This window comes from Bombus affinis, unplaced genomic scaffold, assembly GCF_024516045.1.
Source record: "Bombus affinis isolate iyBomAffi1 unplaced genomic scaffold, iyBomAffi1.2 ctg00000059.1, whole genome shotgun sequence".
Lineage (NCBI taxonomy): Eukaryota > Metazoa > Arthropoda > Insecta > Hymenoptera > Apidae > Bombus > Bombus affinis.
The window spans coordinates 2,040,566-2,056,939 of record NW_026108820.1 but is presented as its reverse complement, the minus strand read 5'-3'; the positions used below and the strand labels follow the sequence as shown (position 1 = coordinate 2,056,939).

The following is a 16,374-nucleotide window of genomic DNA, read 5'->3' as shown; positions in this document are numbered from 1 at the left end:
CCAAGATGAAAATGTACATGTAAATTTACTTGATGTATATGTAAATAGAAATATTTATATGTAATATTTATATGCTTGTATTTAAAATATTTTCATGCTTAAAGAATAAAGGTCATAATGTTATAAATATTTAAATCCTTGCACCTCTCCTTTATCGCGTAAGAAAGAGAAACTAAAGGTTTCACTCCAGAGAATGAGCTTCGTTCTAAAACAAATCAAATAACATATATTTAAGTATTTAACTGTTATTTAATATTCCTAATATTCAAAATAATATTTAACATTTCTATATTATTAATATAGATGAGAAGTCGATAAGATAGTTTACAATCATTAAGTACAGTATCGCAGATCCACCATCAGAGGTCAGTAATATTAAAATAAAATTCATGTTGGATTAAAAGTGTGGTTAAGTTGGGGCTAACCCCAAATTTGCAAATTTTGACCTAAGTCAAAAAGTGGCCATTTTTGCACCTCCTCGCGAACGAAAAATTCTTGTGCGACGTTTAAGAGAATTTATCAAAAAAAAAACAAAGAATTATTAGCATTTATACGAAATGTGACATGGAAGTTGAAAAAGATGAGTGTAGAGATGAAAAAATTAAGCAGAGGTCAAACTTACGCGCTACACTTGATCTTCATTTTCTTTAAATTTTGATCCAGCTGATAAATCAGTAATTAAACCAAAGGAACTAAGTTTGAAATCAAGCGAATCTGAAATACTATCAGACTGTTGCTACTGGAGAACAATAGCCATCTTGTACTTCGTACTTGCTCGATTCCAAACTCTAATCGATATACCAACAGAATTTACCAGCAAAATAATTATTCAGAGATTCTGTCGGTAAAACAATTGAAGTTTAAAATCGAACGAATCCGAATTACTGCGAGATCGTTGGTGACTATTGTTCTCGTAGCAACAAACTGATGGTACTTCAGATTCGTTTGATTTCAAACTACAATTGATTTATCAATAGAGTTGTCGAAGAATTATTTTGTCGATATCGGTGTAGAACAATAGTCAACAACGATCTCGCTGTACTTCATATTTCCTCTATTACAAACGTCGATTCATTTACCAGCAGAGCATCTGAAGAATTATTTCACATGGATCATGTAGAAAAAAAACGAACACGAAAATGGAACTGTAATAACATTTTTTATTCCTTGCTGAGAGCCGTTCTTAAACATTTTTCCCTTCGCAAGAAGATCGGAAAATAACCACTTTTGACGCTCTGTTTTCATCCCATATGAATTTTATCTTTAATATTACCGATTGATAATAATGTCACTGCGATATTGTCCGCAATGATTGCAAATTATCTTCTCCACGTTTCACCTATATCGATAATACAGAATATCAAACAACAATTATTTAATTTCACGTTGTTGTTGACTTTATTAATTTTTACGATAAAGTGCATTCTCTGGAAGAGATTTTACGATTTACGATTTTCTTTTTCATTCCCCCTTTCACCTACGATGGCTCTTAAACAAGAAACGATATCGTAACGAGAAATACAACTTACCTGAGCGTCCACTTTGGTTCCACTAGTGTTGTCCCATACGACTTTGTGTTTGACCTCGCTATTAGGGGACTTTTTACCCAACGTTTCCTTCACCGCCTTCACTACCTTCGATTTATCGAACTTGAGACTTAAACTGGCCGTTACTAAATCTTCCGGCTTCTTCGACATCGGTTGGTGTCTCTTCGTGAACCAATTCGACGGTGCCATAAAGGTCGAAATAGCGGCTTTCGAGGATCCGCTAAGCTTACTTTTAGCTCCGTGCAATGTCGACACGTCGAAGCTGTTGGAACGGAAGCTCTTCGATCGACTTCCTTTCTGTTCGGTCGTTTTTCCGGGCCAGTTTGAAGAAATTCCCTTCAGATCTCCGGTTACCGTTATCCACTTCATATATAGAGTTTGAAATCTTTCTCAAAATTTTGAAAGGTCCTTTCCTAATTTCTTCCAGCTTATTTCTATTCATTCTGTTTCCGTTGTGGGTGAAGACCGTATCACCAATTTTAAACTCGTGTTCTCGTCTTTTTTTGTCATATTTTTGTTTGCTGATTTCGAAATTTCTTGCTGAGATTTTAAATGCTTCTTCTCTGTCTCTTTTTAAGTTTATCTTCTTCTCTGTTATTCCCTTAGGGATGATTTCGATCATTTTCCCATACAGTAAGTGATTTGGGGCAAATCCCGTTACACTGTGTCTGGTGTGATTGTATTCTTCTACGCTTTTTTCTGCGATCTTTGTCCAGTTTCCTTTTTTTTTTCGAATTGATCTTGCATCTGATTCTGTTTACTAATGTTTGATTTACCCTCTCGTTTAGTCCATTGGAGGATGGACAGTCTGTCGAGGTGAAAATTAATTTAATGTTTTTCTCTCTCGCGTACTCTTGAATTTCCTTGGATGTCATCGCTGGGTATCGGTCTGCAAGGATAATTTTTATGGAGTCAGTTTCTCCTGTCGAGTTTATAAGTTTTATGATATCTTCCGCGCGTTGTGTTTTCGATGTGGACATAAAAACAGCCCTTGAAAAGTGATTTATGAGTATATGCATATACTTCTTTGGTGAGTTGTTGTTGGAAAAACCTCGGACCGTATCGAATGACATTATTTCAAACGGTTTCCTCGCTGGTCCTAGTCTCCACATAAGCCCGATCGGTCTTCTCGTTCTGCTTTTATTCCTAATGCAGGTTTCGCATTGTTTGCAGAATTTGTCGACAATTCGGTCCATATTTTTGAAATAATAAAAGGGTCGGATTTTTTTCAATATGTGATTCCTTCCAACATGGCCAAAGAAATCATGCACCGTCTTTATGATATGCTCGCCTAAACTAAACTCTTGTGAGACGAATATACGTTGGCGTCCTTTAATATTTTTAAAAAAAATCTCTGATTTTTTTATAAGGTCTTTCGTATTTTTAATATCTTCTCTGTTTTCTTTCTGATCTCGGATTATGTCTTGTTTTTTTATAATATTCGCTACTTTCAAAACCTCTCCTTCGTTCTCAAAACTTTCTAAGACGGGGTTCCTGGATAGCGCGACTGCCTCTATGTTGTGTTTTCCTGGTGAGTAGATGATTTTGAAGTCGTACTGCGATAAGTAGTGCATCAGGTCTCCTAAAGTTTCATCGGTTCTTGCTTTGATTCTCATTGATTCCAACGGTTTATGGTCTGAAAGGACAGTGAAGTATCTACCGATTAACCAATGCTGCCAGTACTGAATCGCCTCTTTGACCAGAACGCCGAATTAATGTCAAACGTTGAGAAGAAATGGCAATTTCCCGCTTTGACTATGATATCTTCAATTCTTGGGAATGGTTGTGGTTCCGGAACTACAATTTTGTTTATCTCTCTGAAATCAATACATAGTCTATCTCTACGATTCGACTCTTTTTTAAAGGCTAGTGTCACTGGTGCTGCAAATGGTGAACTTGATTCCTCTATGAGATCGTGTTCTAGTAGTTTCGTAATCTGGAGTTCTATTTCTCTCTGATCTGGAATGCTACATCTGTATGGTTTCTTTGATATGTATTTATTTTCGATTAGCTTAATAGAAGCTTCTTGTGATTTCCTGGTTCCCACATTGTGTTTAGCAAATACATCTCTCTATAAGTTGGCTTACCTCTATTTTTTGTAGGTTATTTAGGTGTTCTAGGTTGTCCATAGGCTTACCCGTCTCCTTGTGTTCGGTAACGTTTACCTTTCTTCTCTGGTTATTTCTTCTTTCTTCTTTTCTATTAAATATTACTTCCTCTTTGTCGTCTACTTTTTGGCTAACCCTCAAATTCTCGTCTTGTCTTAGTTTGAATTCCCTTATGGCGTCCAGCCCTAAGATGAGATCATATGTGAAGTTATTATTGCGTACTATATACACATCTATCTCTTTCTCTATCTTGTTTATCCTCATTTTTAGTCTTGCCCGGCTACTCGTGAAGTCTTCCCCATTGATGGTTTTGAACATGCTCTTGTCTTCTTTTATCTGATCAATGATCCTTTGATCGATAAAACTTGCATTCGCTCCCGTAAACACCTTTAATCTCTTTTTGATCGTTGACTTTAACTCGCAGTTTTATCAATGGTTCGTACTTCTCCGGGCATTTTAGTGTTTTTCTTCCTTCCCATCCGATGTTCCTGCTATTTCATTTTCTGATGTGAGCGCCTCCAGTGAATTTATTTGTTTGGGTTTCTTCTGGGGGTTTCTGTCTCTATTTCTACATAATTCCACTGGGTGGAATCGGCCCGGGAAGTTCAGTGCTTCACAGATTGTGCACGGTTTTTTTTTTGAATGGTGGATTTACCTTTCTAACCATGTCTATCTTTCTTTCTTGTGTTTCTTTCCTTTTTCTCCAGTCTTCATATTGTCCCAAAATTCCTATTAGGTCATTTGTTGTCTGTATATTATCGCTTTCGATTTTGTCTTGGACTTCGATAGGTAATCCAATGACAATCAGGTGTATCCTCACCTCTTCATCCATTTCCCTTTTTACTTCCAATATTAGTCGTTCTTTCTCTATTGCATATTCTACGAACGAACCTGAAAGGTATTTAAAGTTGTAAGCATATCGTATTGCAGGCCAACCTTTATTCTTAAAGGCGTTGAGAAATGCTTCTTTCCAATCTTCCCAGTTGTGTCCTCCAGCTTTCAGTAGATTTGTTTGGTACCACCTTTTTGCTGTTTTTCCTAGGTACTTTCTCAAACCTTTGACTTTTCCTCATCGCTTTTTATTTTGTATTTTTTGCATTCCTCTTCATACTCTGATATTCAGTTTGTGGCTTTCTGAGTTCCTTCTAATCGTTCTATATTGTTGTTTGTTTCAACTATTTCCCTCTTATCTCGTCTTTAAAGGGTCTCTAGAAGTTTTTCCATTTCCACGTTGAGTTCCTCGATTTCCGTCTTTGTTTTTCTTGTGGGTGTTCTTTATGCTTCCTCTAAGACAATGTCTCGGAAAACGAAGTTTGAATCCGTATCGGTATCAGTGCTGCTGTCTCATCGTCTATTGTGAATTTAATATTTCCATATTGGCCTACCTTGGTTGGGATCGATGCTGAAGTCTGAAAATCGAGTTTTTTTTATTATGAAATGATTTGATAAAATACAAAAATGAACAACAATTAATATGCGTCTATAACAATCAATAACGATGATTATCTAAACGGGAAATTATAAGTCTTTGGTGCAATGTTTACCTGAAAATCGAGAATCGATTCCCCGCATACTTTGTTTTTTAATAATTTGTTATATATTATTATTTTTTTACAGTTGACGTTTGAAAACGATGAACGTTTTTGATATTAATTAATGAAGCTTCGCATTATGCAGCTGTATCGATTATATTAAATATATATGTTTTGAATAAATAGAATTAAAAAGTGAGAAGAAATTAAGAAATAAGAAATTAATCAAACTTACGAAAAAAGATCAATATCTCTGTTAAATTATATACGTTGTTTATATTAAATAATATTACTCCTGTATTGTTGATAGAATTTGTTTACTACACACACATATATATATATATGTAGTATCGTGGGCAAAAGGCCTAAGATATCTGCCGAATCGTAAACAATGTCGCGAGAGCCGCGGCATCGTCGGGTACATCAATGTGTCGTCGATCCTTTTTAAGTGGATAGTTTCGTGGAAAGGGCGCGCGTGACCCTGGCCACGGGCGTTTCGGGACGTGTCTCGAACGGCGGGAAAAGACAAAGAGACGTTAAAGTGAGTATTAGTTGAGAAGCCGGAGAGAACGGATGCAAAAGGTGTGCAGAGTGTGAATTGAGAAGCGAGAGCGAGCGAGTGTAGAAGCCGAAGAGTGTGAATCGGGAAGTCGAAAGCCGCGTCTGAAAATAAGACGTACGACAGCATTGTAATTATTTCGTTGCTTCGAATATTATTAATTAAATCAAAACATCATTACTTGTCCTTTCCTCTAAGACCCATTAAGATACTACATAATTTTGGGGGCTCAGCCGGGATCTAGAGCGCTAAGTGGCAAGTGAAAGTGATATTTCGGAACGATGAGTAACTACATTGCAGGAGAAGCATATTTGACTGACGAGCAGGTGGCTCAGATGCGAATACCTGAGTTAAAAGACGAGCTGAGAAAACGACGGCTGAGATTAACGGGTAGAATGCGCGAGCTGGTAGCGCGATTGCTGGCTGCGGTACGTTTAGATCGGTAACATGGTGCACGAGAAGAAGACGATGATGACGACGATGTTTTAGAAGACGACGACGACGACGAGATGGGCGTGATTGGGGACCGTTTAGACGGCAACGGTCCAGGGAATCACGATCTCAGTATTCATGACGGCGGAGTTCGGGTGACTCCAGTGGTAAGACGACGAGGGCAAGACGAGCCTAAGTGCACGGTGTTAACGTTTGAAGACGTAAAAGACTCGTTAGGAAAATTCAGCGGAGATGACCTACCGAATGTGAGCCAATGGATAAGGGATTTCGAGGAAATGGCGGAAGTGTGTGGCTGGTCGGACATCCACATGGTGGTTTTCGCCAGGAAGCTTCTCACAGGCTCTGCTCAAGCTTTCGCACGCCAAGAACGATGCACGAAGTCCTGGGCGAAGTTTAAAAAGGCGTTGGTAGATGAATTCCCAGACATAGTGAGTGACCGGGAGGTACATCAAGAATTAGCACATAGAACGAAAAGAACAGACGAGAGTCTGCTTCAGTATATGTATAATATGCGTGAGATTGCGGGACAAGGAAGAGTCGATACACAGTCGGTAATCGACTATATTATCCAGGGTATTCCCGATGAGGTCGCGAATAAAGCCATACTATACGGGGCCAGGAATATGCAGCAGCTGAAGGAACGCTTCAAGCGGTATGAAGCGATGAAAAGTGAGATGAGGACGAAAACAAAATTTGGGGAATGCAAGGACGATGAAGCGGAACGATCAGCAATACGGAAGCAATCGAGGCAAACGAGCAGTGATCCCAAATGGTGCTTCAATTGCGGCGGTGACGATCACTTAAGTGTTACGTGTCCAAAGAAAGAGAAAGGTGTGAAGTGCTTTAGCTGCAACGAATTTGGACATGTTGCGGCGAAGTGTACTACACGACCAAAGGAGACTTACGTCATCTCGAGGCCCGAGAAGAAGGAGTACGTGAAAGAAGTGTCGATAGATGACTGTAAGATTACATCGTTAGTAGATACGGGTAGTGATCTCACGTTCATACGATCAGACGAGTATGCGAGGTTAGGATCACCACCGCTAGGAAATTGTAAACTTAAGTTTGATGGTTTGGGTTCCGCTGACAATGAGACCTCGGGTGAATTTACGAAGGTAATGACGGCCGACGGGCAGGCTGACGGTCACGAAGACGCGTCGGATATATTGAGGGTCAACGTGATAGAACAGTTTGACGAGATAGATGTAGCGCACATAGAGGAACCTCACTACCGTGAAGCGATTCGCGATATCTTTAGGGGGTATAAGCCAGAGAAGACGCGGGATGTCGGGATAACCGCGAAAATCGTGTTGAAAAGCGACAAACCCGTAGTACAAAGACCGCGAAGACTGGCGCCGTCTGAGAAAAGAGAAATAGACGACTTGGTGAAGTTGCGAAAAAACGAAGGCGATTTTAAGTGTCAGGTATGTCATAGGCCGGGCAAAAATATGGAGTACGCGGATACCCCGAGTAGAAATTCACTGCCGGGTGCTGTGTATGTGGCTGAGTGTGAGGACGGGCTGATTGCACGGTTGAGAAGCGCACAGAAGAAGGGCATTGAAGTCCGTAAGATTTTAGATGCCGCAACGTGTAGTCAGGCCGATAGATATGTAACCAGAAGATTAATCGACGAAGAGTGGGGCGTGAATTTCGAAAAACAGCGTCGTGAGTTACGTGAGGACGCGAAAAGGAAGATCGCTGCGACGCAAGAAGAAAACAAAAGGAATTTCGACAAAAGACGGAAGAGTGCGAAGCAGTACCTAAGGGGAGATCTGGTAGCCATTAAGAGAACTCAATTTGGCCCAGGTTTAAAATTCGGGGGCAAATTTTTAGGTCCGTACCGGGTATTGCGAACAATGTGGAATGACCGATACATGGTGGAGAAAGTAGGGGAGCATGAGGGGCTTACGCACACGTCGGCGACCGCCGACTTCATGAAGCCTTGGGTCCTCAACGCCGAAGACGACGCATCCGACGATAGCGAAATTGAAGACCACATCTGAGGGCAGATGTTATTGCAGGATGGCCGAATGTAGTATCGTGGGCAAAAGGCCTAAGATATCTGCCGAATCGTAAATAATGTCGCGAGAGCCGCGGCATCGTCGGGTACATCAATGTGTCGTCGATCCTTTTTAAGTGGATAGTTTCGTGGAAAGGGCCCGCGTGACCCTGGCCATGGGCGTTTCGGGACACGTGTCTCGAACGGCGGGAAAAGACAAAGAGACGTTAAAGTGAGTATTAGTTGAGAAGCCGGAGAGAACGGATGCAAAAGGTGTGCAGAGTGTGAATTGAGAAGCGAGAGCGAGCGAGTGTAGAAGCCGAAGAGTGTGAATCGGGAAGTCGAAAGCCGCGTCTGAAAATAAGACGTACGACAGCATTGTAATTATTTCGTTGCTTCGAATATTATTAATTAAATCAAAACATCATTACTTGTCCTTTCCTCTAAGACCCATTAAGATACTACATATATATATATATATATATATAAATTATATATAATAACAATTGTACAGTGTATAAGTATAGCAAATGAAGATACAGTGTAGCCTGAAAAGTAGTATTAGACAGTAACTAGTCAGACGCGAGTGTTTCAATGATCGTTCGATGTTTCTTATTACTAAGGTGGATAGTTTCATAAATTTTTCCAAAGTAAATTAATATTTCTTTGTTATTTAGTAAAAAAATGGATCAGTGTTCCATCAATGATTAAGGAAAAGAATTAAATATTAATAAATTATGATATAAAAAGGAAGCTAAAAAGCTAAAAAGGAAGCACCCAGCAGACCTTATAAAGGACATAACCTAACAAACACGAGGATGGTACCCCGCTGGGGGTAGCCACCAACATGCTAATTTAACCGTTAAAAAATTCCACCAAATGTCCAAATTGGACAAATTGTGAATTTTAATTCGTTATTTTACATATCGTAATTAAAGTACAATAATTAACTCTTAATTAATTTAATATATATCATAATTTATTAATATTTAATTCTTTTCCTTAATCATTGATGGAACACTGATCCATTTTTTTACTAAATAACAAAGAAATATTAATTTACTTTGGAAAAATTTATGAAACTATCCACCTTAGTAATAAGAAACATCGAACGATCATTGAAACACTCGCGTCTGACTAGTTACTGTCTAATACTACTTTTCAGGTTACACTGTATCTTCATTTGCTATACTTATACACTGTACAATTGTTATTATATATAATATATATATATATATATATATATATATATGTAGTATCTTAATGGGTCTTAGAGGAAAGGACAAGTAATGATGTTTTGATTTAATTAATAATATTCGAAGCAACGAAATAATTACAATGCTGTCGTACGTCTTATTTTCAGACGCGGCTTTCGACTTCCCGATTCACACTCTTCGGCTTCTACACTCGCTCGCTCTCGCTTCTCAATTCACACTCTGCACACCTTTTGCATCCGTTCTCTCCGGCTTCTCAACTAATACTCACTTTAACGTCTCTTTGTCTTTTCCCGCCGTTCGAGACACGTGTCCCGAAACGCCCATGGCCAGGGTCACGCGGGCCCTTTCCACGAAACTATCCACTTAAAAAGGATCGACGACACATTGATGTACCCGACGATGCCGCGGCTCTCGCGACATTATTTACGATTCGGCAGATATCTTAGGCCTTTTGCCCACGATACTACATTCGGCCATCCTGCAATAACATCTGCCCTCAGATGTGGTCTTCAATTTCGCTATCGTCGGATGCGTCGTCTTCGGCGTTGAGGACCCAAGGCTTCATGAAGTCGGCGGTCGCCGACGTGTGCGTAAGCCCCTCATGCTCCCCTACTTTCTCCACCATGTATCGGTCATTCCACATTGTTCGCAATACCCGGTACGGACCTAAAAATTTGCCCCCGAATTTTAAACCTGGGCCAAATTGAGTTCTCTTAATGGCTACCAGATCTCCCCTTAGGTACTGCTTCGCACTCTTCCGTCTTTTGTCGAAATTCCTTTTGTTTTCTTCTTGCGTCGCAGCGATCTTCCTTTTCGCGTCCTCACGTAACTCACGACGCTGTTTTTCGAAATTCACGCCCCACTCTTCGTCGATTAATCTTCTGGTTACATATCTATCGGCCTGACTACACGTTGCGGCATCTAAAATCTTACGGACTTCAATGCCCTTCTTCTGTGCGCTTCTCAACCGTGCAATCAGCCCGTCCTCACACTCAGCCACATACACAGCACCCGGCAGTGAATTTCTACTCGGGGTATCCGCGTACTCCATATTTTTGCCCGGCCTATGACATACCTGACACTTAAAATCGCCTTCGTTTTTTCGCAACTTCACCAAGTCGTCTATTTCTCTTTTCTCAGACGGCGCCAGTCTTCGCGGTCTTTGTACTACGGGTTTGTCGCTTTTCAACACGATTTTCGCGGTTATCCCGACATCCCGCGTCTTCTCTGGCTTATACCCCCTAAAGATATCGCGAATCGCTTCACGGTAGTGAGGTTCCTCTATGTGCGCTACATCTATCTCGTCAAACTGTTCTATCACGTTGACCCTCAATATATCCGACGCGTCTTCGTGACCGTCAGCCTGCCCGTCGGCCGTCATTACCTTCGTAAATTCACCCGAGGTCTCATTGTCAGCGGAACCCAAACCATCAAACTTAAGTTTACAATTTCCTAGCGGTGGTGATCCTAACCTCGCATACTCGTCTGATCGTATGAACGTGAGATCACTACCCGTATCTACTAACGATGTAATCTTACAGTCATCTATCGACACTTCGTTCACGTACTCCTTCTTCTCGGGCCTCGAGATGACGTAAGTCTCCTTTGGTCGTGTAGTACACTTCGCCGCAACATGTCCAAATTCGTTGCAGCTAAAGCACTTCACACCTTTCTCTTTCTTTGGACACGTAACACTTAAGTGATCGTCACCGCCGCAATTGAAGCACCATTTGGGATCACTGCTCGTTTGCCTCGATTGCTTCCGTATTGCTGATCGTTCCGCTTCATCGTCCTTGCATTCCCCAAATTTTGTTTTCGTCCTCATCTCACTTTTCATCGCTTCATACCGCTTGAAGCGTTCCTTCAGCTGCTGCATATTCCTGGCCCCGTATAGTATGGCTTTATTCGCGACCTCATCGGGAATACCCTGGATAATATAGTCGATTACCGACTGTGTATCGACTCTTCCTTGTCCCGCAATCTCACGCATATTATACATATACTGAAGCAGACTCTCGTCTGTTCTTTTCGTTCTATGTGCTAATTCTTGATGTACCTCCCGGTCACTCACTATGTCTGGGAATTCATCTACCAACGCCTTTTTAAACTTCGCCCAGGACTTCGTGCATCGTTCTTGGCGTGCGAAAGCTTGAGCAGAGCCTGTGAGAAGCTTCCTGGCGAAAACCACCATGTGGATGTCCGACCAGCCACACACTTCCGCCATTTCCTCGAAATCCCTTATCCATTGGCTCACATTCGGTAGGTCATCTCCGCTGAATTTTCCTAACGAGTCTTTTACGTCTTCAAACGTTAACACCGTGCACTTAGGCTCGTCTTGCCCTCGTCGTCTTACCACTGGAGTCACCCGAACTCCGCCGTCTTGACTACTGAGATCGTGATTCCCTGGACCGTTGCCGTCTAAACGGTCCCCAATCACGCCCATCTCATCGTCGTCGTCGTCTTCTAAAACATCGTCGTCATCGTCGTCTTCTTCTCGTGCACCATGTTACCGATCTAAACGTACCGCAGCCAGCAATCGCGCTACCAGCTCGCGCTTTCTACCCGTTAATCTCAGCCGTCGTTTTCTCAGCTCGTCTTTTAACTCAGGTATTCGCATCTGAGCCACCTGCTCGTCAGTCAAATATGCTTCTCCTGCAATGTAGTTACTCATCGTTCCGAAATATCACTTTCACTTGTCACTTAGCGCTCTAGATCCCGGCTGAGCCCCCAAAATTATGTAGTATCTTAATGGGTCTTAGAGGAAAGGACAAGTAATGATGTTTTGATTTAATTAATAATATTCGAAGCAACGAAATAATTACAATGCTGTCGTACGTCTTATTTTCAGACGCGGCTTTCGACTTCCCGATTCACACTCTTCGGCTTCTACACTCTCTCGCTCTCGCTTCTCAATTCACACTCTGCACACCTTTTGCATCCGTTCTCTCCGGCTTCTCAACTAATACTCACTTTAACGTCTCTTTGTCTTTTCCCGCCGTTCGAGACACGTGTCCCGAAACGCCCGTGGCCAGGGTCACGCGGGCCCTTTCCACGAAACTATCCACTTAAAAAGGATCGACGACACATTGATGTACCCGACGATGCCGCGGCTCTCGCGACATTGTTTACGATTCGGCAGATATCTTAGGCCTTTTGCCCACGATACTACATATATATATATATATATGTGTGTGTAGTAAACAAATTCTATCAACAATACAGGAGTAATATTATTTAATATAAACAACGTATATAATTTAACAGAGACATTGATCTTTTTTCGTAAGTTTGATTAATTTCTTATTTCTTAATTTCTTCTCACTTTTTAATTCTATTTATTCAAAACATATATATTTGTCGGAGATGGAAAAACACCGGAACCTCTCCTTGGATTCTTGGAATACCGTAATGTCGTAATTTAGATTAAACAAATGTTGCTCCGATTGTTCGAGGTTTATGATAGTGAGCTTGGGCTCGAGGCGACAACCAGTCGCCGAACGTAGCCGCGGTCAAGGGATGAACGTTTTATCTAACAAAGGCACAGAGTAACTCTATACCTCTCCTTTAAAGAAATAGCCGTAGCGACACGTGGCAGTAAATATTTCAAAGGTTTCTGTTCCGTGGCTCGCCACACGCAGATCCTATCCTTCGGGTAAGATGATCTCCAGATGTCAATATACCTCCGCAGTATGTTTAGCTAACTTGAGGACCCGCAATAAATCTTAAGATTTAGTCAAGCAAAGTTCTTCATTTAGACAAACAGTCCTTGTTGCAACTACGGGACGATAGGAGAAGCCTATCTTCCACGAACGATGCCCCCGTCAACAACCTCCCCTCAAGGGCGGCCAGCATCTCTTTCAAAACGCCGATATGGAGATCGACCAATTAGCAACAGCGCTAATTTCCCTCACCTTTGGAACGAAAGCTTTCTTTGACGAATCCGAGGATCTCATGTCCTTAGACCCACCCATTATAGTTTTCCTCGACATCGTCGAGACGGAGAGTTACTATCCGGTACGATCTCGACGACGATTCAAGTAACTCTCGGATACATAGTGATGGCCCCATGCATTAACATTGAGTACAACTTAGACGCTAAAGAAGAGTAGAGTTCGTCATCCCGTTGACCGTGGATTCGTTATTGAGCCTAAGATCATTGTCATTAGCTTCTCGAGTATCAAATTATCGCGATTACTTGTCCAATTCCAACATGGTCATGTTTGCACTAGTAAATATCTCCTCTATTGCATAGTGATCACGTCTAGTGTCAATAGGGATTCGTTTACGCCCTTAACCCTAACTCTAATCGTAACGCCAACCCGACATCAGAAGTGGGATCAGTGCCGATTATAACAGTGCTAGAACTTACGACCATCGTGCGCGAGTAACCCAGTCGCTAGTGCAAAATCGAGTGTGAAACCGGAATCGAGTGAAAATGGAAAAACTTCTAGAGACCCTTTAAAGACGAGATAAGAGGGAAATAGTTGAAACAAACAACAATATAGAACGATTAGAAGGAACTCAGAAAGCCACAAACTGGATATCAGAGTATGAAGAGGAATGCAAAAAATACAAAATAAAAAGCGATGAGGAAAAGTCAAAGGTTTGAGAAAGTACCTAGGAAAAACAGCAAAAAGGTGGTACCAAACAAATCTACTGAAAGCTGGAGGACACAACTGGGAAGATTGGAAAGAAGCATTTCTCAAAGCCTTTAAGAATAAAGGTTGGCCTGCAATACGATATGCTTACAACTTTAAATACCTTTCAGGTTCGTTCGTAGAATATGCAATAGAGAAAGAACGACTAATATTGGAAGTAAAAAGGGAAATGGATGAAGAGGTGAGGATACACCTGATTGTCATTGGATTACCTATCGAAGTCCAAGACAAAATCGAAAGCGATAATATACAGACAACAAATGACCTAATAGGAATTTTGGGACAATATGAAGACTGGAGAAAAAGGAAAGAAACACAAGAAAGAAAGATAGACATGGTTAGAAAGGTAAATCCACCATTCAAAAAAAAAACCGTGCACAATCTGTGAAGCACTGAACTTCCCGGGCCGATTCCACCCAGTGGAATTATGTAGAAATAGAGACAGAAACCCCCAGAAGAAACCCAAACAAATAAATTCACTGGAGGCGCTCACATCAGAAAATGAAATAGCAGGAACATCGGATGGGAAGGAAGAAAAACACTAAAATGCCCGGAGAAGTACGAATCTTTTTCTTTAAATATATTATGCAAACGTTGAACAAAGTTATGTTTTGTTAAGCTAACAGGATACACTAAAAATACATTATCACATACATTATCCAGTTCGTTCGTGAGTGCCGAGGCGTGCAGACGTGTGTCCAGTGCCCGGCAATGTTCACAAAGCAGCACGTGAGCATCCAGTTGCTGCTGAGTGCCGAGACGTGCAGACGTGTGTCCAGTGCCCTGTGAAGTTCACAAAACTCCACGTGACGCCCATCTGTCGAAAGCGAATCCAACTAACCTAGCCAGGGGTTAACAGCCTCTCGACTAGTTCTTTCACACTGAATTAACTAGCTCGATGATGGCTCTATCATTCCCAACAGGCTCCCCGGAGCTAAATTATAACACCGCCATTTTTCCTCCCCCGTGGCAAGAGGGCAACACATCTATCCTGGTAAACGACCATCACACGAAAAAACGAAAGCTCGAACCAACCAAGACAAATGTAAACAAGAGTCAAACTAAACCATCAGCCAGCCAGGTGACCACCTACAATAGATTTTCAATACTGGAGTCCACGGAAGACTCCATGATTACAACCGAAAAGGTAAATAATCTCCATACTCAAAGAATTCCCCCTCCCCCACCGATATTCATTAACGACGTAATCGACATACAGTCAATGATTAAGACTATCGAAAAAGACATCAGCAAAGAGGACTACACGTTAAAGATTAACAACAACCACGTGAAAATACTGCCGACCCACCCAAACGCCTATAGAAAGTTAACCAAGCTATTAAAAACGTTAAACGCTAAATTCCACACATACCAGCTCAAACAAGAAAGACCATTTCGAGTGGTGCTACGCAACATCCATCACTCAGTCGATCTAGACGAACTAAAGTGCGAACTGTTAAATCACGGCCACGAAGTAACTAACATCAGCAACATTAGGCATAGAATCACAAAAAACCCACTATCCTTATTTTTTATAGACTTAAAACAAAAAACAAACAACAAAGAAATCTACAACATCAATCGGCTGATGAACTCCATAGTTAAGTTCGAGCCACCTCTTGTAAAGAAAGAAATAATACAATGCAAAAGGTGCCAAAGGTACGGCCACACGCAGAAATACTGCAATCACAACTTCCGGTGCGTAAAATGTGCAGGTAATCACCGCACTGACCAATGCACTAAATCCCCGGAAACCCCCGCCAAGTGTATCCACTGTCAAGGAGAGCATCCTGCGAACTACAAAGGATGCTCAGCCTACAAAACACTACATAATATAAAGTATCCAAAACTGAGACCCAAGGACATAACCATACAAGAACCTAAACCCCAAAAACTCACCACACCAACAGTATCCTATGCGCAGGCAACGCAAGGAAATGTAAACAACTCGAAAACACACAGTGTACACACAGAAAATAGAATTCCCACCCCACAAAGCACAGACAACTTTACCAGACTCGAAAAACTTATCGAGAAGCAAACTGAGCAAATTAACAACTTGCTGTCACTACTCACACTCTTCATGGACAAATTCATACGCACAGAAGCAAAATAAAACCAATGCGAATAGCTCTGTGGAACGCCAACGGTCTAGCTCAGCACAAATCTGAACTAGAACTATTCTTAAAACAACAGCAAATCGATGTGATGCTCATATGCGAAACCCACTTCACCGACAAAAACTACCTCAAAATACACGGCTACAACTTCTACCACCCAACACCCGAGCGGAAAGGCCCA

The 16,374-nt window shown here is 41.3% G+C and overlaps 2 protein-coding genes across 12 annotated transcripts in view; one reads left to right on the top strand and one right to left on the bottom strand.

Annotated features, from left to right (window-relative positions):
• The window catches only part of LOC126926795 (uncharacterized), a 336,576-nt gene extending 323,594 nt beyond the window's left edge, over positions 1–12,982 (bottom strand). For 5 of the 11 annotated variants that reach the window (XR_007714869.1, XR_007714870.1, XR_007714868.1 and 2 more), the window contains exon 1: positions 1,530–2,076. Coding sequence is in view for 5 of the 11 variants with exons in the window: in XM_050743147.1 (XP_050599104.1) it covers positions 1,530–1,916 (387 nt within the window). In the remaining 6 variants the exon portion in view is untranslated. Of the gene's footprint in view, positions 1–622; positions 2,834–12,972 lie in introns of those variants that run through there. The other 6 variants (XM_050743149.1, XM_050743150.1, XR_007714873.1 and 3 more) reach the window with 6 other exon arrangements.
• The window catches only part of LOC126926830 (A disintegrin and metalloproteinase with thrombospondin motifs 3-like), a 305,556-nt gene that overhangs the window by 10,008 nt on the left and 279,174 nt on the right, over positions 1–16,374 (top strand). The window lies entirely within an intron of this gene.